The sequence below is a fragment of the Cyprinodon tularosa genome, unplaced genomic scaffold (assembly GCF_016077235.1).
Source record: "Cyprinodon tularosa strain WSP-4 unplaced genomic scaffold, ASM1607723v1 ctg1416, whole genome shotgun sequence".
Lineage (NCBI taxonomy): Eukaryota > Metazoa > Chordata > Actinopteri > Cyprinodontiformes > Cyprinodontidae > Cyprinodon > Cyprinodon tularosa.
In genome coordinates, this window is record NW_024038239.1 from 25,152 (window position 1) to 50,021 (window position 24,870).

At 40.9% G+C, this 24,870-nt stretch overlaps 1 protein-coding gene across 1 annotated transcript in view; it reads left to right on the forward strand.

Moving 5' to 3' along the window:
- The window catches only part of LOC119779041 (CD82 antigen-like), a 35,398-nt gene extending 10,742 nt beyond the window's left edge, over positions 1–24,656 (forward strand). Inside the window, exons 2-9 of the mRNA XM_038278538.1 lie at positions 3,398–3,470; positions 11,194–11,266; positions 19,997–20,118; positions 20,417–20,491; positions 21,207–21,305; positions 21,545–21,712; positions 21,798–21,881; positions 23,843–24,656. Of these exons, the coding sequence (XP_038134466.1) occupies positions 3,408–3,470; positions 11,194–11,266; positions 19,997–20,118; positions 20,417–20,491; positions 21,207–21,305; positions 21,545–21,712; positions 21,798–21,881; positions 23,843–23,920 (762 nt within the window). The 5' untranslated portion in view covers positions 3,398–3,407 and the 3' untranslated portion in view covers positions 23,921–24,656. The remainder of the gene's footprint in view (positions 1–3,397; positions 3,471–11,193; positions 11,267–19,996; positions 20,119–20,416; positions 20,492–21,206; positions 21,306–21,544; positions 21,713–21,797; positions 21,882–23,842) is intronic.
- Positions 24,657–24,870: the final 214 nt, after the last annotated feature.

Below are 24,870 nucleotides of genomic sequence, written 5' to 3' on the forward strand. Positions count from 1 at the left end.
TACCGCGTTTTTAAAAATCAATTTGATATCAGCATATGAAAATATATTTGAGTATATTATTTTTCCAAAGTGTCAGAAATGGATAATAAAACCGCTATTTTCAATGACTACTTATTTTTGTCCAGCTTTAACATCGGTATCGATATCGGTTATCGGCTACATGAGTTTTAAAATATCGGCATATCGGATATCGGCCAAAATCCCAATATGGTGCATCCCTAGGTGTTCTCCATGATGCATGTAAGCTTGGACAGCATCCTCCTCTCAGCTGCTTCCTCCACTGAGTCCAGAGTGCAGCCAAGGACAGAAACGGCCTTTCTCAGTAGTTGATTCAGTCTCTTTCTGTCCCGCTCTGCGCTGCCAGGGGCCCAGCTGACGACAGCGTAGAGCTGACGCCGCCACAGAGTCATAGGTTTTAAGCAGGGGCCTGCTGACTCTGAAGGACCTCAGCCTCCTCAGGAGGTGGAGGCGGCTCTGGCCCTTCTTCTACAGGACGTCTGTGTTATGAGTCCAGTTTGTTAGTGACATGAACGCTAACTCCTCCTGCAGTTAGTGAGCACTTCATCCTCCAGCTTCAGTCCTTCGGTTTCGAGTCTGTTCTGTTTTTATTTTAAGCCTCTTTCAAATTCCAGAGCAGCCGACTAATGATTTAACCAGAACCTGGTGTGGTTCCCAGCAGAGTTTGGACCGCTTCTGCTTTTCTCTGTCCAGCTGCAGAACAAAGCGGCTCCAGGCTGCTGCTATATTTAAAGTCTTTTTTCAAACCATAAATCCGTGTCATGTTTACAGCAACCAGAACTTTGAGCATTCTCGGCCGTGCTGCAGACATTCTGCTCCTTATCTTCAGGAGGAAGAAGGAAAGTTCTGAGCGTTGAAATGAAAACCAGAACCTTGATGTCAGTGAGTTGATTGAAGGATCATTTGGGTTCAGATTAAATTCCTGGTCTGATATTTTTAGCTGTGGTTTCTGTTGCAGTTGGTTCCGATATTCCTGACCAAAACACAACGACCTCATCGGTACCGAGGAACCCTGGCTGAACCTGTACAGAGAAAACGGGTCGTTATCAAAAAAGTTCTGATGGGAAGAAATAAAACTGGAGGAGAAACTGATTTACTGCTCGTCGTTTCGAAACGACCCGATTATGTGGATTCTTCTTCTTTTCTCTCATTTTTCTTTTGAACCAAAGGGGATGTTGTCCAGTTATTTATCAGAACCTTTGGCCCGGTACCAGTCCCATCTTCCAAACTCTTAGAGAGAGGCTCTGCTTCATGATCCAAACTAGGGATGCTCGATATAATCGGCCCCCTATCGGTATCGGCCTTAAAACTGAATATCGGACATCGGCCACCCCACCGATATTTAACCCGATATTTGATCAGTTTCTGAGTTTCTAAAGTCTAAAAAAAAAAAAATACTACTTCTTCTTCTTCCTCAAAAACTTCTTTTTTACAGACTTAAAAACTTCTAAAGACGAGGGAGAAAATATTGATACATTAAAATATCACAATATCTTCATATGCTGATATATTGCCATTTAAAAACACCATATCAATCTCTTTTACTAATGAAATATTGCTATATGTCATCGTTATGCTACGAAATCCCCCGAAAATTCACGAAATGTTGCCATATTTTTATATGTTGATATATTGACGCGGTATCGATCTATTTTACTAACAAAATCTCACAAGAATTTGCAAAATATCACGAGAGTTTGTAACAGAACGATGAAATTTCACGAGATTTTGAAAGTAAAATAGATCGATACCGAGATACAGCTTTAACATTGGTATCGATATCGGTTATCGGCTACATGAGTTTTAAAATATCGGCATATCGGATATCGGCCAAAATCCCAATATCGTGCATCCCTAATCCAAACTTTGGTTCTGGTCCGTTCCAGAATCAAACGGCGGTTCTTCCTTGTTTTGTTCTCCGTCTCCAGACATAATCATGGATCCAAGAAGGATCTGGACGTCAACATGGTTCCTGGGTGCCGTAAGCGGGTCAATAAGTGATACCAAAAGGCCGAATAATTTCTCCACATGCATCAGAAAGTTTTCACTCCCCCCAGATTAAACCCGTGAGATAAAGTCTTCTGGTTGATTTCTATCTCTGTATTTATGCCATTAGAAGGACCTGTGTTTCCAAAGCAGCTGAAGGACAAATGAAGGATGTTTATGGTTTTATGACCATCGATTAAAAAGGGAATTATTCTGGAGAAGCAGTAAATCATCGGCGATAACAGGTTTATAGCTGGAAAATAGCCTAAAGCTTCATGAACTGACCCGGGCGGTTCTGTAACACTGACCCATTTACAGTGCTGGGAAAGTGGGTCGGCTGCCCCCCCACCCCATATTCCATGGATTTATTGGACAGTGAAGGAAGAAAACAGATCGATTCAGCTAAAGTCACTGGTTTTAATGGGAGCTGTTGGCTTATTAAGCGTCAGGTTTGAACTGGTTTCATTCTGCAGGGATGTTTCAAAGGTTGAAACGGAACCAAAGGAATTAGTTTAAGTTCATTAAACATATCTAGAAAGGATTCTGGCTCATCACAGGTGCAATAAGATCATCAATAAGAAAAGACCAGCTTCAGAACAGCTGACAGAGTAAAAAAAACAAGTGGTCCTCCACTGTTTCCTGATTATTTCTAGTTTATTTTAAGCTTTTTTTTCTTTTCTCGATTTCTGCCGCTAAGAAAACTTTGTTTTTCCTCAATTTCTTTTTGCTGGTAAAGGTTCTCAGTCATCCAGATCATAGTCATTCTAAAAAGTAAAAAAAACAACCACTGTAATATTTTTTCCCAATTCCAAGAAGCTTCCCATCCAGGATGCATTTTCAATTCAAAATTGGAAAGAGCTGCCCTGGATGGGAAGCAAAATGTCTTAAAAAGTCCAGTGGTTTGTTTTTAAAATCCATTTCTTTACAAAATCAGCCTTTATTCTCTAGAGAGATGTATAAATATTTGTTCAAATATATTTATATAATTATTCTGCTGTTTAACAGAGAAATGATGTTAATTGTAGCTGAAACAGGAAAGTAAGGCGCTGAGAATACAAAGTTTTTGTACAGTTGATGAACATTTTTACTTCAGTTTCTCTGAACCCTCTAGTCTGAAGCTGTTGCAGCGCTAGAGAGCTCCAGGGACAAGCTGCACCTTAGGTCCACTGAGGAGCGTTATCACAGATCTTTCCTCCCAGCAGCTCCTAGACTCCTAGATCTTTGTTGTTTTTATCTTGAAATATGTTTCCTCATAAACCTGGGTTTGATTGCTTTTAGAAACCAACGGACCGTGAAGGTCTGCAGTTCTCATCCAGAGTCTGGGTTGGAGATGGCTCCTCCCCCTCACTGATGTCTCAGCTGACACATTCCTGTTTCTTTGTGGTGTTTGCAGATAAAGCAAAATGGGACAAGGCTGCCTGAAAGTGAGCAAGTACCTGCTCTTCCTCTTCAACCTCATCTTCTTCGTAAGTATTTCTCTGCTGTCTAGCTCTTAGCATCAGGATGGATAAATAAAGGCAAATATTACCACTTTCTAAACTAAATGCGTTCCTTTAAAAGAAACAAATTCCTTTTTTAATTTTCATACCTTTTTAGAACTTATCCTTTTATTGTTTTTTTTTTGGTGATGGCCGACTCAAAGAAGAGCAATACTTTCTACAGTCATGAAACTCTGAAAAGCTTGTTGAGCAACTGTTTTTCTGGCCCCTTTAGTCTAACAGCCCTTAATGAAATCCATTGATTTATTCTTAGTCAAACTTAGCCAAGCTCTTCTGCCCGCAGAGCAGGGTTTGCACACCTTTTCCAAAGTCAAAATCAAGCACTTTCAAGATCCATTTTAAAACTTTTTCCAGCACCTTACACCACCATAAATTACATACCAATACATAGTCAAAATGATTACTCGGATGATCAAAGAAAATTACTCCTCTGCCATGGCGTAGTAATATAACCAACCAGAGGGTGTCGCAATTCAGTATTATCAGCCGTAGAGTTATCAATGCTATTTTAAGGTCTGGGCCTGGCAATGAATTAAAACTTCGGGGGTTTTTTGGGTTTTTTTTTGGAACGTTGGCACGGTGGTAGCGTGAGTTTGGCGAGGTGACCGCCTCGCCAAGATAGTGCTGCAGGAAACACTGCAATACTAACATTACATTATCACACCGTACTCTCAGTCACTCAGTAACTTAGCCTGTGAATTCCTAGCTAGCAGTTACTAGCGTAAACAAATAGGCGCTAACGTTAACGTGTAGCTACTAGGCTACTTCAGTTGGCTTACTTAAAAGGTCTATGACTTACTCTTCATGTGACTCGACTGCGCAGACTCGCCCATTGTGAAAAGCTGCACATCTTTTTTGCAGACTTTACAAGAGGCAACTCGTGGGGTTTGTCCCCGTTTAATCCATAATTTGTATTTTTCATCTTCCAGCCAACGTTCATTGAAACTTCTGGTTCAATTTAGGTTCTAGAACAATCCTCCCAACTTTGAGCATCTTCTGAAGTTCTGTTCAGTCCATCATCTGAGAGGCTGATTCAAACCCAGGTTCCCCCACATTATAGTCATCAACTGTAAAAGATTCACCAAGGGGAATATCCAATGGGATGCTCTGATTTGTTGTTCTTGTGTTCAGAACCAGAAAATGTGGCCGTTTTAGTCTAAAAATAACATTTGTTATGAATCCATCCAGTTTCTGTTGCTCTGTGCATTTTCTTCATGGAAGTGCAGTTAAGTGCTTGCGGCCTAGTTACCATGGTGAATCCATCTGTGTAGATGCGATCTGAGGTTAAGTGTCTTCATATACCTTCAGAGTTGGAGGATAAAGCTCGTAAAGTGCTCAGACAACTATCTCCATTTGGGGAACTGGAAACATGTTGACCCAACTGGAAATATTTCTGTATGAATTTATAGGCTGACAAAGTTCATAGATCTAAAGAATAAGGCTTTTAGGCTGGACATTGCACTTAAATATAAAGATGTGCATCCAAGAAAAATATAATCTAAAGGCCACAACACACTTTGCGTCCGATCCGACAGAAAATGATGTCGGACGAGGTTGTGGCGTTTAGCACTCATTGAAAGTCAGTGAGGATGATCACAACAAGCATGATTTTAGCGACAGTGGAGAGGAAAACTCCCTTTGAACAGGAAGAAACCTCCAGCAGAACCAGGCTCAGTGTGAGCGGTCATGTGCTGAGGCTGAGTGGGGTTCAAAGAGACAGAAGCAGAGATACAAAAGGAAAAACTGTCAACGAGCTCCACAGGCGAACCCGGCCATGAAACACACAGCCAGGCAGACGAGCTCCGAGCCAGCTCCCATGTCAGAGGATGAAGAGAGCACATCCAGTTAGTCACAGTCAGAGAAACAGGACTAGACTGGAAAACAGGCCAATCTCCAACATCTATAAACAAAGGTGTCGATGGCAGCAGCACAGCTGATATTTCTCTCCAGGATGGAGTCACAGCCAAACAGGAACAGACTAGATGAAGCTACTATGAGAAAAAGCAGAGAGAGCATAATGTTAGAGATTGAACTAACAGATTCTGCAGAATGGGAGGAAAGAGATAGAATGAAGTAAAATGATAAAAAGGTGGCCCTATGCCCTCCAGCAGTCTGAGCCTATAGCAGCATAACTATAGAGATAGCTCAGGATAACCTGTTAGTTTCTTAGCATCATCCCTGGACAGGATATTTCTATTTTTTGTGTGCAATATTCTGCAAATGAAAAAAGTAAATTATTTGAAAATCTTTGATATGACAGGTCCTGATCAAAAATAACACCAAGACGTTTTACTTTATCTGAGATCAAATTAATCCCATCCAAATGAACTGACTGACTAATCTGCTTATTTTTCAAAGACTCTGGTCCATAGACTATAACTTTTGTTTTGTCTTCATGCAGAAGGAGAAAGTTAAGAGTCATCCAGGTTTTTATGTCTTGAAGACATGCCTGTAATCTATGTAATGGGTTAGCTTCATCTGGTTTTATACAGCTGGGTATCATCAGCATAACAGTGAAAATTAATACCATGCTGTCTAATAACTCTTATCGATTGGGAACATATATAAAGTAAAGAGAATTTGTCCTAGCACTGATCCCTGTGGTACTCCACAGGTAACCTTTGAGCATGAGGAAGATCTGCCATTAACGTGAACAAACTGAAATTGATCAGATAGATAAGATTTAAACCAGTCTAGTGCTGTACTAACCTGACTCCGCCAGGTGGATTTGCTCCGTATATCCATCTGGAAACCTTCCGTTGAAGTAATTTTGGGAAGGGGCGAAAATACTGGTTAGCTGATTGGCCTATGTTGGTGATAGACGGGCCAAATAAACCAATCAGATCAACGAAGCATATGACGTACTAACAGAGCGACGACGAAAACACAACCACAAGCCAGGCTAACTCTTCCGAAACCAGTCGGGAGAAGAGCAAAAACATCTTTTCCTCTGAGAAAAGCCTCCAGAGCAGTGTTTTGCTCTTCTTTCAGTGAAGAAATACTCTGTAATTCCGATAAAACTTGCTCGATAGCCACGCTAACGCTAGTTTCATCGGCTGAAGCCACCATGTTCTTTAGACTGAACTGTCGTGCTTCTCGTTGCGTCACACCTCAACCCGCCTCAAAGCCAACGCTGATTGGATGTTCGTTTGGTGAATTTTCTTTAACGGAGAGTCTCCAGACTGATCTGCGAGTGAAACCTTGAAAGCTCACGAGATCAGGATGATCTCACGAGGCTAATGTTGTACCTTTAATTCCTACAAAATATTCAAGTCTTTCTAAAAGAATATCATGGTCAATTTTATCAAATGCAGCACTGAGATCCAACAGGACGAGCACAGATACAAGTCCATTATCTGAGGCCATGAGAATATCATTAGTGACTTTCACAAGAGCAGTTTCAGTTCTGTGATAAGCCCAAAACCAGAGTGAAACTCTTCAAAAAGTTCATTATGGTGTAAGTAGTTGCACACTTGTTTGGCAACTACTTTCTCAAGAATTTTAGATAAGAAAGGAAGATTGGATATAGGTCTATAATTGACCAAGTCATCTGGGTCAAGAGACGGTTTCTGAAATAAAGGTTTATTCACAGCAACCTTAAAAGCCTTTGATACATATCCCTGTAACAGGAGATCAAAGGGAATACTTCTTTGAATAACGTGGTCAGAACTGGAGCGAACATAAAAGTTGAAAGTTTAGATGAAGACAATAGTTTTGCTAACTCTAATAGTTCAACTGGATCAAAGCAGTCTAAACCCGGTTCAGATTCTATGGCTACCTCAGATGCTGCCCCACCTTCTAGAGATAAACCAATCGTAGTTAGAGGAGTAACAATGATCTCATTTTTTAATAAGATCAATCTTATTTATAAAGAATCCCATAAAATCATCACTGCTAAGAGCAGGTGGGATGGACGGTTCAACAGAGCTATGGCTCTGGGTGAGTCTGGCAATTGTATTAAAAATATATCTAGGATTATTCTTATACTCTATTAATGAGGAGAAATATGCTGCTCTTGCTTTTGAAGGATTCTCTTATACAGCAGTAAACAATTTTTCCAGACTAGGTAGGATTCCCTTAGGCATGTGGAGCGCCATTTTCTCTCCAGTTTCCTAGTTTTTTGCTTCAGAGTGCACATCTCTGCTTTGAACCGGGGAGCCAGCTTCCTATTTTAATATTTTTTATTTTTTTTTAAAGGGGCTGCGTTGTCTAAGGCAGTACACAGGGAACTAGCAAGCCCAAAATCATCAACCTGTGAAGGGGAATGAATTAAACCTTTGCCCTCTGCAGCACTGCTCAGTGAAACAGAGGAGAGAGAACGTGAAACAGATTCTTTAAAATGTATCTCATAATCTCATAATGATCTGCTAAAGTGAAACCTTCTTTTGGGGGAGGAGACTTCTGTTAAAGTAATCCTGAAGGTTATTAAAAAGTGGTCAGAGCACAAGGTTAGGATTCTTTTCTAATTTGTTTGGTTTTGTTTGTTACCAAGGCACTGTCTGGATGGAGTAATGAGTGGGTAACAGTAGAGAAGCTGCAGAGAGGTGTGTTAAACTACAACTCTGATTCCTAGTCTGCACCCTGGGTGGTCAGGGTTTTGGAGGACTGATAAATGAAACCAGATTCCTAGAAAGAAGTGCTGCACCATCTAAAGTGGGATGGAGGCCGTCTCTCCAAATCAGACCAGGCTTTCCCCAAAACGATAGCCTATTATTAATGTTGCCCACCTTGTTTTCAGGGCACCACCTAGAAAACCAGCGGTTAAATGATGACATGCAGCTAAACATGTCATCAGGGACATGTTCTGATAGAGCCCAGGTCTATTCTAGTCTGACTATGCAGCAATTCAGCAGCAACTTCATGGATCTGACCGGAAGAGAGAAGCGGTTACAAAGTAAAACACATCCACTTTGTGGAAAAATAAAAAATAAAATCTGTTAATCGCACGGGGAAATAAAATTATAATAGTGGTTCAGCAAGACAGAAAACGGAAAATAGTGATCCTCTTTGAGCCTCACAGAAAACAAAATAAGGAGGGACAGACAGAGCAAGTGAGTGTGGCGTATCTCTCTCACCTCTTTATGGAAAAAAAGAAAGAAAAACTTGGATAAACTTCCCAGATCTCTCTCTGATAATCACCTCTCTGCTGCAGTCAGCATAAAAACCATCCCACAGCATTTATTGCTGTGTTTTTCTTTTCTTTAGACGTAGATCTCATTATATTTTTATTATATGAACTTTCTCTATCTGTTCTGGTTCTAGATGCTGCGCAGACTCGTTAAGTAGAGCTTTGCTTTATAGAATGAGTCGGTGGTTTTCATTTTTTTTTCTTAATAACTTTTCATATTTTGTCCAAATCAAATGTGGTAAATAGTTTAATGTGTGTAAAGCACAGAAACAAAAGTGAAACATTTGCAGAGATCTGCTCACCTTGCCTAACCCGAGCCTTTCAACACGCAGTCAGTGTGACATGGAAAAAAAATCGGATCAGAGATTAAAAAAATCGTACTAACCTAAGTTGAGGCCTTTAACTCTGGTTTAGCTTTATTGTCACCTTTTCAACACAAAGTCCTTGAATTTAAATACCAGGGATTTGTTTTTAGCCAAGCAAAAACTGCTCTTAAAGGAATAGTACACCCAAAACATGATTAGCCTTCATTTTCTACTCACCCCCATGCTGAACAACACTCTGGAGTACTTTTTTGATATCTCAAATGCATCTGGAGATCTGGGAGGCTTCTTGCTGTCTGCTGACATTCAAATAATGGAGGTCTATGGCGCCCGAGGCAGAAAGGTCCATAAAAGTCCACAAGAAACGTGTCAATATTCCTCCATACTGCTCGTCCAATGTATTCCAAGTGTCCTGAGTGGGTAGCATCCAGAATTTACTCGAAACGAAATCATTTAGAATGTTTTTCGAGCATAAACAGTAGTGTATAGGATTTCCGGAAAGCGCGTTCACGGCGCTACGGAAACCGCGGCAGACCAAACCAGATGAAAGTGCGCATTCAGCTCAGCAAAGAACTCATGCTCTTCCTCAACACTGAAGTCCTCAGACATTTTTCTTTCGTTGTTTCTTTCTTTGCACAGGTAAACAGCACATTTCTTCTTCTACGCTTGCATTATCGGCAGAGCAGACGCTGAATTCGCACTTTCATCTGGTTTGGTCTGTCGGCTTCCGTAGCGTCGTGATTGCGCATGTGCGCGCTTTCAGGAAATCCTATACACTACTGTTTATGCTCTAAAAACATTCTAAATGACTTCGTTTCGAGTAAATTATGGACGCTACCCACTCAGGACACTTGGAATACATTGGACGAGCAGTATGGAGGATTATTGACACGTTTTTTGTGGACTTTTATGGACCTTTCTGCCTCGGGCGCCATAGACCTCCATTATTTGAATGTCAGCAGACAGCAAGAAGCCTCCCAGATCTCCAGATGCATTTGAGATATCAAAAAAGTACTCCAGAGTGTTGTTCAGCATGGGGGTGAGTAGAAAATGAAGGCTAATCATGTTTTGGGTGTACTATTCCTTTAAAGGCTATGGAAAATATATTTTAATTGACCTAATAACGTTTGGTTTGGATCCAATTTGTTTGGAAAACTGCACTACACCTCCAGTCCAGTGGGTGGCAGTGAGAAGAAAAGTCATTAATGCAGGATGGCAGAACTGAAACTACCCTCTGGTCCCTTCCTTTGGTTCGTTTTCCATCAATAATAGTTTGCCTAAACATGAATCCTGTATAGCAGGAGAGATGGAAGAAAGGTCAATCAGCCAATGGGAGCGCAGAGGTTACTACAGACTGGAAAACTTTTAATGACTCAGGAAAAAGTTGTGTTAAAAAGGTCAGAAGTATAGGATCATTTCTAAGCCGCCAACTTGGAGGTGAAGGATGTTGATTAGCTTGGTTTACGTTGCATTTTCCCCATCAGCTGCCGCCAGTTAATAAATAAAGGCAAATAAATTCTGCTTCTTCTTCTGTTTTAAAAGTGGTGCACTCTCTTCCTCATCTTTAACGCTGCGCAGCCAGCTAGCTAACAGCTGTTTCTGCGTGCAGCTTGAGCGCACGCTCTTTCTACCGTAATAAGGCGCAACATTTCCCCTGTTCATAACCAGGGACAGGTGGTCGTAAACGGGGACTCTGTCACTATTTTTTGTTTTTGCAGAATTAACCAAAATATAAACTTTTGAAAAAAAGGGCTTCAAAATAAACAACATCCTTATGTCTTTAAAGCTAAATTTTGAAGTTTAAACGTGATGCTAGTTGGCCCTACCTACTGCATTTTAGCCTTAAAAAGCTCTCGAAAGCCAAAAAAGAAACTGTATTTTAATATTTCACTTTTTTTTCTTATATTCATACTACTTGTCATGTTTGTAAAATGAATGTAAATAAATAATATTTTGAGTTGTTGGATTATTTTACATTAGCTGTAGCAGTTAGCAAACATTAGCTTGATGCAGCCTGTCAGGTTTCACATTCGTTTTTTCTTTAGAAAGTTTGCTGCAGTGTTTGAATGAAATTCTTTAGGTTAAGATGGTTGATATTTTTAAATTTTCAGTCATTTATGTTTTGTGTGTGAGATATGTAAATGGGTTTTTTTGTGCTGGTTTTGTTCCAGCCTCATTAGTATGTTTTTTTTTTAGAGTCAAACATGATTACTGACGTCTGTTTTTGTTAATTTTCCAGCTGCTTGGTGTCCTCATCATGGGCTTCGGACTCTGGCTCCTTCTGGACAAAGAGAGCTTCATCTTGGTCCTCAGTAAGTGAACCATCATGTTTTTAATTATTTCAGAAAGGACTTTATTTTTAATGGATTTGCAGCTAATGAGCTGCAGCTGTGAAAATGCTTCCCATGTTCTGATCCAAGTTCTGATGCTGTTCTGCGTATTTTTGTCAGTTTTCATTGTTTTGGGTAGAAGCAACACTTTCTCCCGGTCTGGATTGAGTATTACTAAACTGACTCCAGAAAAGGATATTTCTGTTTTATTTATTCTAATTTCAGATCCAGGGGAACCAGTAGAACTGCCACAAGCTGGAACTCTGTACTCAGTCAGAAGATTGAACATATCTGACTAACCGGTTAATCACTGAGTTTATTTAACGTTTTAGGATCGAGTACTTTTTGAAAGACAGTTTTGTTGACTGTCTCCAACTTCCAAGGACTTTATTTTCCAAAAGATTTCGCTGGTTTTCAAAATGGCTCAGTCAAAGTCCAAATGGTTCATAACTTATCAATCTAATATATATTTCATCTGAAGATAAATCCTGAACTTTTCCAGGGTCTTTAATTACACTCGAAAAGAAGCTTTGAAATGTTGTCGTTTTTGCTTCTGGGTTGGATGTTTTTAATGACTCTGTTAGGAAACAAAACCAGATGAAACACTTTAAGAACTGAATTATCCTTGTCACTGGGTCAGTTTCTGGTGACTGGGTCGGTTTCTGACAACTGGGTCGGTCTCTAGTGACAGAGTCCTGGTCCTGGTGACTGGGTCGGTTTCCGGCTTGAGTCCAAAGCAAACAAACAGACCTTGTGTTGGAATTTGGGGGTAGTTCTGTTTGGATACAAAACCAGATGAAACGCTTGAAGAACTGAATGATCCTGGGGACTGGATCGGTTCCCGGCAACTGTGTTGCTTTCAGGCGACTGGGTCAGTTTCTGACGACTGGATTGATTCCTTGCGACTGGGTCGGTTCTTAGTGGCTGGGTGGGTTTCTGGCATCTGGGTCGGTTCGTGGCGACTGTGTCAGTTCCTATTGGCTCAGTGGGTTTCTGGCGACTGGATTGATTCCTGGCGACTGGGTCGGTCCCTGGCGACTGGGTTGGTTCTTAGTGGCTGGGTGGGTTTCTGGCAACTGGGTCGGTTCGTGGCGACTGTGTCAGTTCCTATTGCCTCGGTGGGTTTCTGGCGACTGGATTGATTCCTGGCGACTGGGTCGGTCCCTGGCGACTGGGTCGGTTCTTAGTGGCTGGGTGGGTTTCTGGCAACTGGGTCGGTTCGTGGCGACTGGGTCAGTTCCTATTGGCTCGGTGGGTTTCTGGCGACTGGATTGATTCCTGCCGACTGGGTCGGTTTTTAGTGGCTGGGTGGGTTTCTGGCACATGAATTGATTCCTGGTGATTGTGTGACGTATGCTGACTGGGTCGTTCCCTACTTGCTGGGTGTGTTTCTGGCGACTGGGTCAGTTCCTATTGGCTCAGTGGGTTTCTGCCGACTGGGTCAGTTCCTATTGGCTCAGTGGGTTTCTGCCGACTGGGTCAGTTCCTATTGGCTCGGTCGGTTCCTGTTGACTGGGTCCTTTCCTATTGGCTGGGTATGTCTCTGGCGACTGGGTCGGTTCCTGGCGACTGGGTCAGTTCCTATTGGCTCAGTGGGTTTCTGGCGACTGGGTCGGTTCCTAGTGGCTGGATCGGTTCCTGGCGACTGGGTCGGTTCCTGGCGACTGGATCGGTTCCTGGCGACTGGATTGGTTCCTGGCGACTGGGTCGGTTTCTGGCGACTGGGTCGGTTCCTGGCTACTGGGTCGGTTCCTGGCAACTGGGTCGGTTCCTGGCGACTGGGTCAGTTCCTGGTGACTGGGTTTGTTTCTGGCTCCAGTTCAAAGCAAACAAACAGACCTTGTGTGGGTATTTTGGGTATTTCCACCAAACCAAAAGCACATCTCACATTTATGTGACACTATACAGCCACTGAAACACAGGAAGTGTGTGATTAGCCAATCAGCGTTCTTGAAACACAGGAAGTGTGGGATTAGCCAATCAGAGTTCTTCCTAAGTGACATCAGAATTTGTTTGCAAGAAGCTGCTGGGCTAATTTTGTCCAGTGTGTTTAGCTGCAGGTAGTTTAACGCACAGAATTAATGAGCTGTTCAATGCTGCTAAGATCAGAGTCTTGTTAAAAAATATGCTTTAATCATTCCAGTTGTTTCCTCACAGCGTTGCACTCCAATTCAGATAGGGCTGCAACTAACGATTATTTTGAAAATCGATGAATCGGCCGATTATTTTTTCGATTAATCGATGAATCGGACACAAAATATTTTTTTTATATTAACCTCTTTATTCCAAAATAAACATTTTAGACAGAACAAACAAGCACACAAGTACAGGTTTCTCATTAACTGTACTGGTGCTATATGAAAAATAAATGTTTGTTTTAAAACTACGCAAACTTACATGAGAAATGTAGCTGTACATCCACTAAATATAGGGTACTTTGTTTCATAAAGCGCAAAAAGAGACAGGCATTTTTGTTTTTTAAAGCCCCTAAGGGGTTCAAACAATAGGCCCCCCATTTCAACAAATGAGTTTTTTTTAGACTAGAAGAGTTCTGCCTTTTAAGACAGGAAAGTATAGCAGTTAAAGTTGCTACTTGAGAAAATACTGAACCATAGAGATAAAAATAGCCCTGTGGTTCAAATTATAAATTGCATTTGGAATAAAAATGAGAGAACTAGGGGTGCTAAAAAACACATCCTCCAAAGACAGATATTTACATGGGAATGTGGCAGATAATTAATTGACATATTACTGATCTTGCTGGATTTTATTCTGCTTTACTTCCATAAATTGCAGGATCATCTTTACTTTATCTTTGCCAGAAGATTTCAACTTTAAAAGCCTTGCCCTCATAATTTGCAAATTAATTTATTTATAAAGAAAATATAAACGCTGCTTAAGCTAATTCAAATGAAATTAAAAGTAAAATAAGTAGCCAACCTTATCACTGTCTGTAACCTACTAACACGGTAAGGAAAGCATCAGATGAGAAACTAACTTACGTTTCCCCACTTTAAAATGAAACAAACATGGTTACTCATCCTGCTGATCAGCTCTCTTCACTGCCATTGAAAGCTCCAACATGTTTTCTTTTCAGGTGCTGCGTCATAACAGTGGTGCTTCCGTGCCATGTTTATTTGTTTTTACAAAAGTTGCATGTTACGACTTTTTTCACTTTACAAAGCGCAGGCTGTTTTAATTATTGTGATCAATTTGCGCCGTCAATCCCGGGGCATGCGCGCTTCATTTGCAGTCTGGACGCTGAGGGTAAACTCCTCACTAAAATCCTGCGGCTCGGACTGCAGCGCTGAGAGGGATTCTTGTGGGAGAGGGAGAAAGGCGTTGGGATGGGGGAGGCGCCCCACGGCAGCAGCTGCCGCTGGAGGACATGAGTAGGAACGATACAGGCTTTCACGTAAGAGTCTCCAAAAGCCGCCAGTGACACCGTAAAAAGTCGCCAGATTTGTCGCTAGTCGCTTTTTAAAAAAATAGTCGCTGGAGGGGTCTGAAAAGTCGCTGAGTTGGCAACACTGCAACTGCGGCGCTGACTCGCTCCGCCATATTTTTTTTTCTTCCCCGGGATGACGGCGGCGGCGGATGACGCATTAATCGCGCGACACAACTAATCGATGATTAAATTCGTTGCCAACGCTTTTAAAAGTCGATTTTTATCGATTTTATCGATTCGTTGTTGCAGCCCTAAATTCAGATCTTTCATCGTTTTTCATTGCAAATGCATTTTTTACCGCATTTGTTTCCTGCATTGAACCCCTTCACTTATGTCACTCATCGAGTCCTTCTGATTTTACTTAGATCAAACAATATAGATGCAGAAACCATTTTTCATTCATATCTGTGAAGATTCTCAGTCATCCAGGTCAGGGTCTAGCTTGAAAAGTTCAGTTTAGGCAACTGGACGTGAAGTTTTCTAGAAGACGTTTATCCATTCATCCAAGAGGCTTCTTCAGTTCTAACTAGTAGTTTGGAGCACTGAGATTAATATACTGTAGTTCAAACAAAGAATTAGGGGAAACAAATGGTGGCTCTGATCCCCCCAGTGGATTGGCCAGGAGGTCACATGGGGGGTTCACAGTCATTAGGGGGATCTGATGTGTCGCTAACTCCCTCATCAGAGTGGTTTTAGTCACACGCCTCATTGAAGTGTGAGTCAGGTGAGGGCAGTTGAGAGGTGAATCTTCGGGGTTTTGTTCCTAAAAGTCCTTTCTAAGTAGGTTAAAGGTTATGTCTAATACCACCTCCTCTGTAGAGGTGTTTCCAGGTTAACAAAAATGGCTTCCTTAACCCCTCACTCCAACCATCTGTCTTCCTTGGCCACAATATGGACGTTTTTGTCCTCAATGATGTGAACAGTGCAGTCCAGGAAGGCAAAGCGGTCATTTTTCAAATCTTCCCTGGTGAACTTGATAGCCCCATTTCCACTACCCTTTTGAAACCGTTTCCGATCGGTCCGAGCACGGTAACTGAGAAAACTTTTGAGTGTAAATGGCAGGCAAAACTGAACCGGACCGCGCCAGACACAACAAACTGCACTAAATGGTTCAGTTCTGGCTCAGTTGTCAGATAACAAAGAGTGCATGAGCAGACCGCGTCATCTCCTTACACCCAGCCTCCGTAATCATGAAATATCAGAAATTCATAAAAATACAAGCTTCCTACCGTCCCACACGATTTCCAGAGATGATTCTGTGATTATCCTAAACATCTGTCACTGTTTCCTGCGTCTGTAAGCCCTGATTAGACTATTGTTTGTCGTATCCACTTCCCAAAAGCCGACTCTGTCAGGTAAATTCACCAAAGGCTGCCATTTTCGCCTGACTCTCTGGAAATAACGAAATGTCACAATAATAACCAAGCAGAACTTACTGAATGTTATGGGCGCCACCATGTTGATTTGCTTGTTTACCTCTAGAAAGCAGTAGTATCGTAGGTCACCACTAGGAGGCAGGGAACCGTGCTAGTGGGATGTGTAAACTGATCTCAGCTCAGTCCGAACTCGGCACGGATTAGGGGTGGAACGGTTCATGGAACGGTTTCGTTTTCACGGTTTTCGGTTCGGTTCGGTATATGTTGATTGTTAGCCTGACATGTTGGTCATGTTGATGTTAGCATAAACAAAACGTGTTGCACAATGCTTGCACACTGTTGCACTTTTATCCACAACTTTCTTTCCGCCGTCATCGTAGGTCACTCTAAATGCAAAGTGGTCCCATACAGCAGACCTATAGTGCTGCTGGCGCGTCTTCCAACTCCTGTTCTTTCCCACTCGCCATACCCACACAATTCTCCACAACAACTGCTTAGCTTCTTCTTCTTCTTGTTTACTACTGGTGGTTGGCTTTGGTCGCAGTACCGCCACCTTCTGCTCTGGAGTGTAAACGCTTGGCCTATGAGAAAAAGGAGCAGCGCATGAACCGAACGCAACACACGCGAACTGAACCGAGACAGTCGAACCGAACGGTTCGGACGGTTTTTATAAACCGTTCCATCCCTAGCACGGATCAGTTTCAGAGGGTCGTGTAAATGGGGTAGATGATTCCGTCCACAGCCTTGGTCTTTATTTTGGCCCATGTGTCGTCCACGTATCTGAACCAGTGACCGGGGTTTGTTCCCACGTATGAGTGTAGAGCTCTGCTTTCCTCTTCTTCCATCTATAAGTTCCCCACTATGGGAGAAACAGGAGAGCCCATCCACACCTCTTTCATTTTTCATTCATTGTTTGTTTAGCAATGAAGATAATGCACCTTGATCACTGCTGAAATACATATTTAAGAAATTTTTGAAATAGAACCTGCCTGACAACACGAAGCAGGCCAAAGGGTCTGAAGGAGGAACATATAATGCCCTGATGATTTGAATCGCGGGGTGTTTATTTGAAGCGGCCGGACTGTGGAGGAGCCGAGATCGACGTAAGGAGAGAGGGAGTCAGTCACTTGATGCAGGACGATGGAGATGAACACTGAGCGAGTGTAACGGAGAGCGAACAGAGCCGCCAGCGTCACTGAGGACATTTGTCCGCTTAGCAGGTGTCCTCCCTCACACACTGGGTCCTTTCTGCTCCGTCCAGCATCAGCATGCATCACATCAGTGCCTTACTCATCACTACGCTCACTCTGCATCGCTGCAGTCACACAAAGCGGCTCGCCTCAGCATGCAGGGCCGTCCAGCTTTGCGCCTGGACATAAATACCAGGTATTGATGTCCAATGGAAGATCCAATGCGTGAACTCGTTATGGGGACATGCAGTGACGTCTGCAGTGAATCAGTGAGCAAGCGGTGCATCGTGTCAGGAGTGGAATCAGACTGGATAAAGATGGAGCTGAATCTGAACGGAGGAACAGATTTTAGCTCCAAGATCAGCTGTTAGTTACACATTAGCTCAGTTTGGTGCTTCCTCTGCAGCCAAGTGGTTTCAGGGTTCAGAGAGTCTTCATTCATGTGTCCAGAACATTTTATTTTCAGCTATTTTCAGGAAGTTAAAAATCAAAATTTGGACTGAAGAAATGTCAGTGAGCAAGTTTCAACAAACATCAGTGGAGGAGGTAAACTAAGCTGAACGTTAAAAACAGAAATGAAAATATATTAGATGCTAAGTTTGGGAAATCCTCTCATCAGGAAGTATAATAATTAACATATATTAGTTAAATTTAAGAGTTTCCTGTTTTATTTAGCAGCAGCGATAAGAAACTGCCTGGATGGGAAATGCTTCCTAATAATCGATGTTCTTTCTGGGTGCTTCCTCCTCTGCAGCCATGTGACTCGTGGATTTTTGCTGAATAAAATTAAGATAAACTAATCAGGGTTTTGTTGCTGATAACTTTGTTTTTTACATTTAGCTTATTAATTGAAATAAATTAAGTTATTAAACATTTTTATCAGTTTTTTCTGCCATGGATGTTTTCTAATTATCCATCTGCAGAAAATAGTTTTGCTAATACTTAAAGACGATTAAAATACTTTAGGTTAGCGGTTAGCGTGGCTAACATTAGGAGAGCATCTGTTCCAAGAAGAAAATCGATCTTTACAGCAGAGTTTTCAAGCCAGGATGCTCCAGGGGAGCTTGTTCAGCCTTCCTGTTATCTGCTGGAGGTGTTGCTCTCTCTCTCAGCCTGAATGAACCTCAGAAATCTTTACACAGGAAATCCGGTTCACTCTTCAACTTCTCCTTCCATCCAGATGTTACTTTGAGCATCAACTTTCACACAGAAGAGAAGTAGAACTGACCGGTTCTCAGCCAGTCTAAACACTCGGATGAAAATTCAGTTTAACATAAAAAATGACAGAAAAGCAGCACAGACTTAATAAAGTAGCACTAAATTTTACAGTAAAAAAGATAAAGGAACATCAATTACAACTTGTAGCACTCTGTTTTCAGAGATGTCTATAAGATTCAATATTTGTTTTTTGTTTTTTTTTTTCATTTATCAGAAACTTAATTTTGGAGTTCCTCAAGGCTCTGTACTTGGTGCATTTGACTTCTTTTTAATATTTTATTATTAGGTTCACATTTAAACGCTTTATCTGAGATGTTGCAAATGCAGCCTTTTCTGTTTGAATCAAAACAAAGACCTTTTCAACTGAGGGGATCATCTCTAAACGGTATCTAAGGGAAATCCTGTAGTGATCGTGTTTTTAAAATCTCTGTTATTCACCAGAACGGCTCCAAAAGAAGTGATACTGACTTTGGAAAAACTCAGATCCAGCTTCTTCCAGCTAAGGATCCCTGCTGAGGTCATAGCGTCCATCTTGTTTACCTGCTTTCTTAGCCTCATATACTTCCATAGAGGGAACTGAAAGCATCAGATGTGCACTGCAAAGCATCACTTAAGGTCAATGTGATTCATGGATTTACTGAGAGCCCGACTCCATCTTTTCTGCCGGTTGAGGAATTTTTTCCAGGATGTTGGAGAGATTGACCCAGAGGAATTCCACCATTCAGAGGACGGCTTGGATCAGCAGGAGTCTCTGGAAATGGACCCATACATCAGCTGGCTGATGTTTTTGGCCCATATCACCACTTTTTTCTTGTGATTCATATGTTGTTAGTTTGCTTTTTCTATGCAGATAAATTGGGGCCATAAAGTTTGTTCAAAAACATATTTTGTTCAAATTGAAAATAAATTATTTGAAGCATAAAAAGTATTTGAAAACTGAACTGTTTTTTAAAAGTTTTTTTGAAAGGAAAGATTTTAATCTGATCAATATTATAAGAACTAGAAACATTGGAATAAAAAAAACTTTAAAACCAATTCCATAATTATTGATTCTGTTATATTAGCCTTCTCTAGTTTAGCGGTTCCTGAAGTAGCAGCAGGGAATATTTTTTCCAGACATCTAAACGTTCAGTCATCATTCCTCATCGCATGTCATCTAAGCCCCGCCCACATGAATGGGGAACAGCAGTTTGAAACTAAAGAAATTATTTTATTTTATTGAAAAACATATCTTTAACCTAAAAGTAGTTTAAAAGTTTTCTTTGTAGTTTAAAATATTTTGCAGTTGAGTTTGGTCGTATTGATGTCTAAATAATCAGTATCAGCCTTAAAGGAATAGTACACCCAAAACAAGCGGGATCGGTTCATCTCCAGGAGTCTCTCCGGGGCTCCATGGGGCCTCCGTGTGAAATTAGCCGGATGGTTTTAGATCAACAGATGAAGAAATGCTCCTAACATCTGTGCTGCTGTCACTCCTCAGATGACAACTCGTCTGTGAAGTTGGGCTGCTACATCCTGATCGGAGTTGGAGGCTTCTCCACCCTCATGGGCATCGTCGGCTGCGTGGGGACCATATACGAGGTCCGCTGCCTGCTGGGCCTGGTGAGTCGTCATGACAACTGTGGAGGTCTGATGTTCCAGATTCACAGAAACCATCCAGATTATTTAGGATCATTTAAAGTCTGGTTGGAACATTTGAACTGTGACTCTTTCTGAAGCTGTGTCGGACTGTTTCTACCCGACCCTGACACCCCCACAGCTCCTGCTAAGCTCTGCAGCCTGCTGCTCTTCAGGGGTGGGGTTCTAAACGGGCCTCTTTTTTTTTTTAGCTTTTGGTTCTGAATTCTTCATTGGAGCCGATGTGGACAGATTGGTAACATCCTCTCTTTTTCTTCCTCAGTACTTCACCTTCCTCCTACTGATCCTTATCGCTCAGATTACAGCTGGAGCTCTTATGCATTTTAACAAGCCAGAGGTGAGTGATGTCACTTCCTCTTGATTCATCTTAGCTTCTGGTTTTTACTTTCTTTTCTAGGAAGTGTCTGTTTCAGCAGAGCGGTAAACTCTGATTGGTTGGTGGTCACATGACCCACCTGTTGCTGTGAGGGGAAGCTGCAGCTGACCACCTGGTGATTTAGCTCCCCCTGCTGTTCAGACTGAAGCATTTCAGTGTGATTTCTGCTGGGAAAAAACATTCCTCACTATATTTTATGGAAGCTTCCTTTGTCAAAACTACGCTTCCACGAATTTGATATTCAGTTATGTTTATACTGAATGAGATTTATACTTTTAGACAACATTACCTTTTGTCAAATCTTTTGATGTTAAAAATTAGAGTTGATTTTTTTTGAGCAGGTAAAAATAATACAAGTAATTTATTTGTAAAATAAACAACAGTAACGCATAAATAAGTGTTAAGATAAATGACTATTAACTTAAATATAAAGTTAAATTAGTAAAATAAAAATATATTAAAGAAATTTTAAATCTTAAGAATCGAAAAAATATCAAAGTTAATAAATAATGCTAGATGTTTAAGAATTGATGGAAAATGACCAAAGAAAAGCCAAATTTAAAAGCATTTGTGATTTCAAAGTCTAAAATCAAAGCGATTGGTTTAAGAACGTTAAAGTGTTTCCTAAAAGTGAAGAACTTTGCTCTGGTTCTGCTTTATCCTTCTGTTCTTGCAGATGAACAAGGAGGTTTCCAAGATCGTGATCCAGGTTGTGAAGAATTACCCTGGCAACCTCTCCAGCACAGAGCGGGCCTGGGACTACATCCAGAAGAACGTGAGTTCTGCTCCAAATGTCCTCCGTTCTTACAGAACCTCAAACAGAACGACCAGAAAAAAATCAAATCACTGCTTCACTTAATCTTCTGGGTTCAGATGAAATGTTATTTTTATTTTTTATTTGTATCCTAATAAACATCAGAACTTGCTTCATTAAGTAGTGCTCCGTTACTCAGTGGAGGAGAGCTGTTGGCTAACAGGTAGCTAACACATTGATGACCTTTGACCTCTCTGCAGATGAGGTGCTGCGGCTGGAACGGCCTTCAGGACTGGAATGAGAACATGGTGATCCAGAACAGCTCCATTGATCTGTTCCCCTGCTCCTGCCGGAATTCCTCCAGCCCTGCAGAGAATCTGCCGGACAACGGCATGTGTGAGCTGACGGCGAGCGACGTTTTTATCACGGTAAAGAACGCGTCTGGTTCCCTAAGCCGCTCTCCGTCATCCTTCTGAATTGGTCCCTAATTCCTCTGTCTGCGTTCTGTTTTAGGGATGCTCTGCAAGTGTGGAGAACTGGATCACAACCAACCTGGGGGTGGTTCTGGGGATCTGCCTCGGAGTGGCTTTTGTTGAGGTACGCTTCCTTTGTTGGAAAATAAAGATAAAGGATTTCATCCTAAAGCAGGATAAGGAAATAATATTTGAAATAATGACGATTAAAACCTACAATGAGCTCAGGAGGCTAAAACCTCCAACAAGGTGTTTCAGCTTAAAGAAGGAAGCTGTGCTTTTTGTTCTCGGAACCAGAAGGGAAAGGCTAAGCTAGTTAATACTCCTGATGCATCATTTAAACCACCAGTAATCTACCTGCATGGATTTAAATGGCAGCTAATACTCTATGCTACGTCAACTGATTCAAAGTTTCGCTCCTGAAATTTTCCAGAATAAACCAAAGAGAAACTTTAGATGCTTGGTTTTATAAGCTAGAGACGATAATAAAAGTCTTGTTTTTGTACATTTAAGAAAAAATGTTGGGAATACTTGTAAATATAAATCCAGAAATAATAAAGTTCTGAACCCAAAAACCAAAGATTTTCGTAGCCCTTAGGAGGAACCCAGACGACCTGTAGAAGAATCACACATGACCTCTGAGAACACGCTAACTCTACCCAGAAACAGTCTGGATTTAAACCAGGTGTAGGTACCAGATCTGCTCGGGTCCTGCTTCATGCCAGTGACGTTACGCTGCATGATTGGCTGAATGTTGCCACATGATGTAAAACATTTTGGTTGCCCAGACAACGATAATAACATCACGCAGCGTCCGTTAGCGTGTCTGTTTTATGGTGAACAAAGTAACTGTTAGACCATGGTGTGGAGGGGAAGAGCTGGGTAGCCCTGTAGCTAGCTGTGCTCAGTAGCTAACAGGTTAGCCTCTTTTAGCTCGTTCAGTTAGCCACATTAAGCTACACTACTTTTGAATTCGTATCAACAATAACCGTTCGTTTTCTACACGTAGAATAACTTGTTTTCTTCATTTAAAATCTCTATGAAAGTCATTTTTTGGATGTTTCATTTGTCCTCCCCTGCTCTTATCTTAATAAAAAGAATAAAAATAAACTGAGACTTCTTTTTGTCACCTTGGTAAATGGCAGCACTTTCCTTTAAGACTGAAAATTATTGTTTTCTACGTTCGGCTACTTTAGATCACCAATAAATTCAGGGTTCCCGCGGGTCCTTAAAAAGTCTTAAAAGGCATTGAATTCTTCAAAATAAAACTAAGGCCTTAATTGGTAATAAAATGTCTTAAATCAGTCTTTCGTAGGTCTTAATTTTTAAAACATAATAAATAGGATTTTTTTTATTAAGATTTATCTTTGTAATCCAAATAAAACATTAAAATTGACTTTTTGTTATTTAAAAAAAATAACTGCTCACAATTATTGGTTCCGTCCCGATAGCGGAACCAATAAAAGCGTTAAAGGTTTTTCTTGTGTTTCTTGTGAATTTGGTCTTAAATTTTTATTTCAAGTGGCATTAAAAAGTCTCAAAAAGTCTTGAATTTAACTTGCCTTATGCTGTAGGAACCCTGAAAATGTTAAATCATAGCTAATGTAGGTAATAGTATGTTGAAACTCCAAAAGAGATTCGATCCTTGAGAAACGGGTGAATCAAAGTTTGTCTGAGTGGAGTTTCCATATAGTGATGTCATAAGAAGGGTGGGGCATCGAGTAGACTGACCACCAAAGCAGATCGGATACCTACACCGGAGTCTCCTTTTTACCGTCCCAGCGAGCCGCTATACTTTACATCCCTTTATTCACAGCGCTAATTATTAAAAAAAGTGGAGGACTGAGACGGGATTCCTGCGGAACGCCGGACCATGTTTATGATGTGGTTTTCATTTTAGAAACTTCAATCTCAATTAGTGTCAAAATGAAATGTGTGTTTCTGTATAAGCAGAATTATGCGACACAATTATTGGAGTTTTTCACTATGATAAAAGCAGTGGTTCCCTGAGGAGCTCTTCACACAAAGGCAGATAAAAGCTGCAGAGTTTCACCCTTTAATGAGGATTTGTTCTTTGTTTTGCAGATACTGGGGATGGTTCTGTCTTTCTGCCTGTGCAGAAACGTCCGAGCAGAGGATTACACCAAGGTGCCGAAGTACTGAGGCTCTGCTGAGGAGTTCATTAAACTGAGAAAACGTTCCAATGAGTTTCCGCCTAGTTTTGGTGAAATCCTGTCCATATGTTAAATAATAAGTATTTTCTTTGTTTTGTTGAATTTTCCTTCTGAGACGTTTTATATTTGTCAGACTAGTTTGCTTTAAGCACTTTAGAAATATTAGTAGTTTTGGATCAGAACTATGCTGGCGATTAGTCCAAACCAGTTTCCCTTTAAATCTGAACTGACTCCTGTTTGCGACAGAGAAGTGGGAGGAGTGGATGGGCTTTTTTTAGTTTTGATACACCAGTGTTCTGACATGTGAAATGTTTTTAGTACTTTGTATGTAATTTAATTCCTTATTTGTATGAATCTGACTGCAGCGTATAATTCTGCTGCCTGCGTTCATCTGTTTCTCCTTCCTGTCTGGGTTTTCATGGTACTAAACCTTCTGGTTTCTAGTTTACAGTAGATTTTATTTTTACTTCGCGCCCAATTTAACTCTGACTGTGTTAAAGTGTAAAACTTACAGATATTAGTCGATTATTATTTGGAAGAGAAGCATCCTAAACCTGTGAGCCTCGCTGTATTATTTTTTTTAAAAGTCGAATCTTCTTGTAATTTCTGAATAAGAAAAATATAAAATTAACTTTATGATCATTTGTAAGGTCAAAATGAGCGTTTTGGATTTGTTAATGTGTACTCACATGATTTATTCTGTCAATAAACTGAATGAAGTCACATGTCGCTGAAGCTTCTTCCTAAAAACATTAATGCATCTCTGATTGGGGATGTTCAAAATCAACTATATAAATATAAATAAGTTTCACTATTATTACTTTTGTAGTTTAATCTTAACCTGTTCATCCATGACTCCAAACTATCACAGGATATTTACCTAAAATAAATCATTTTTTGTTGCTTATGTATTTTTGATCTTTATATTAGGGATGCACG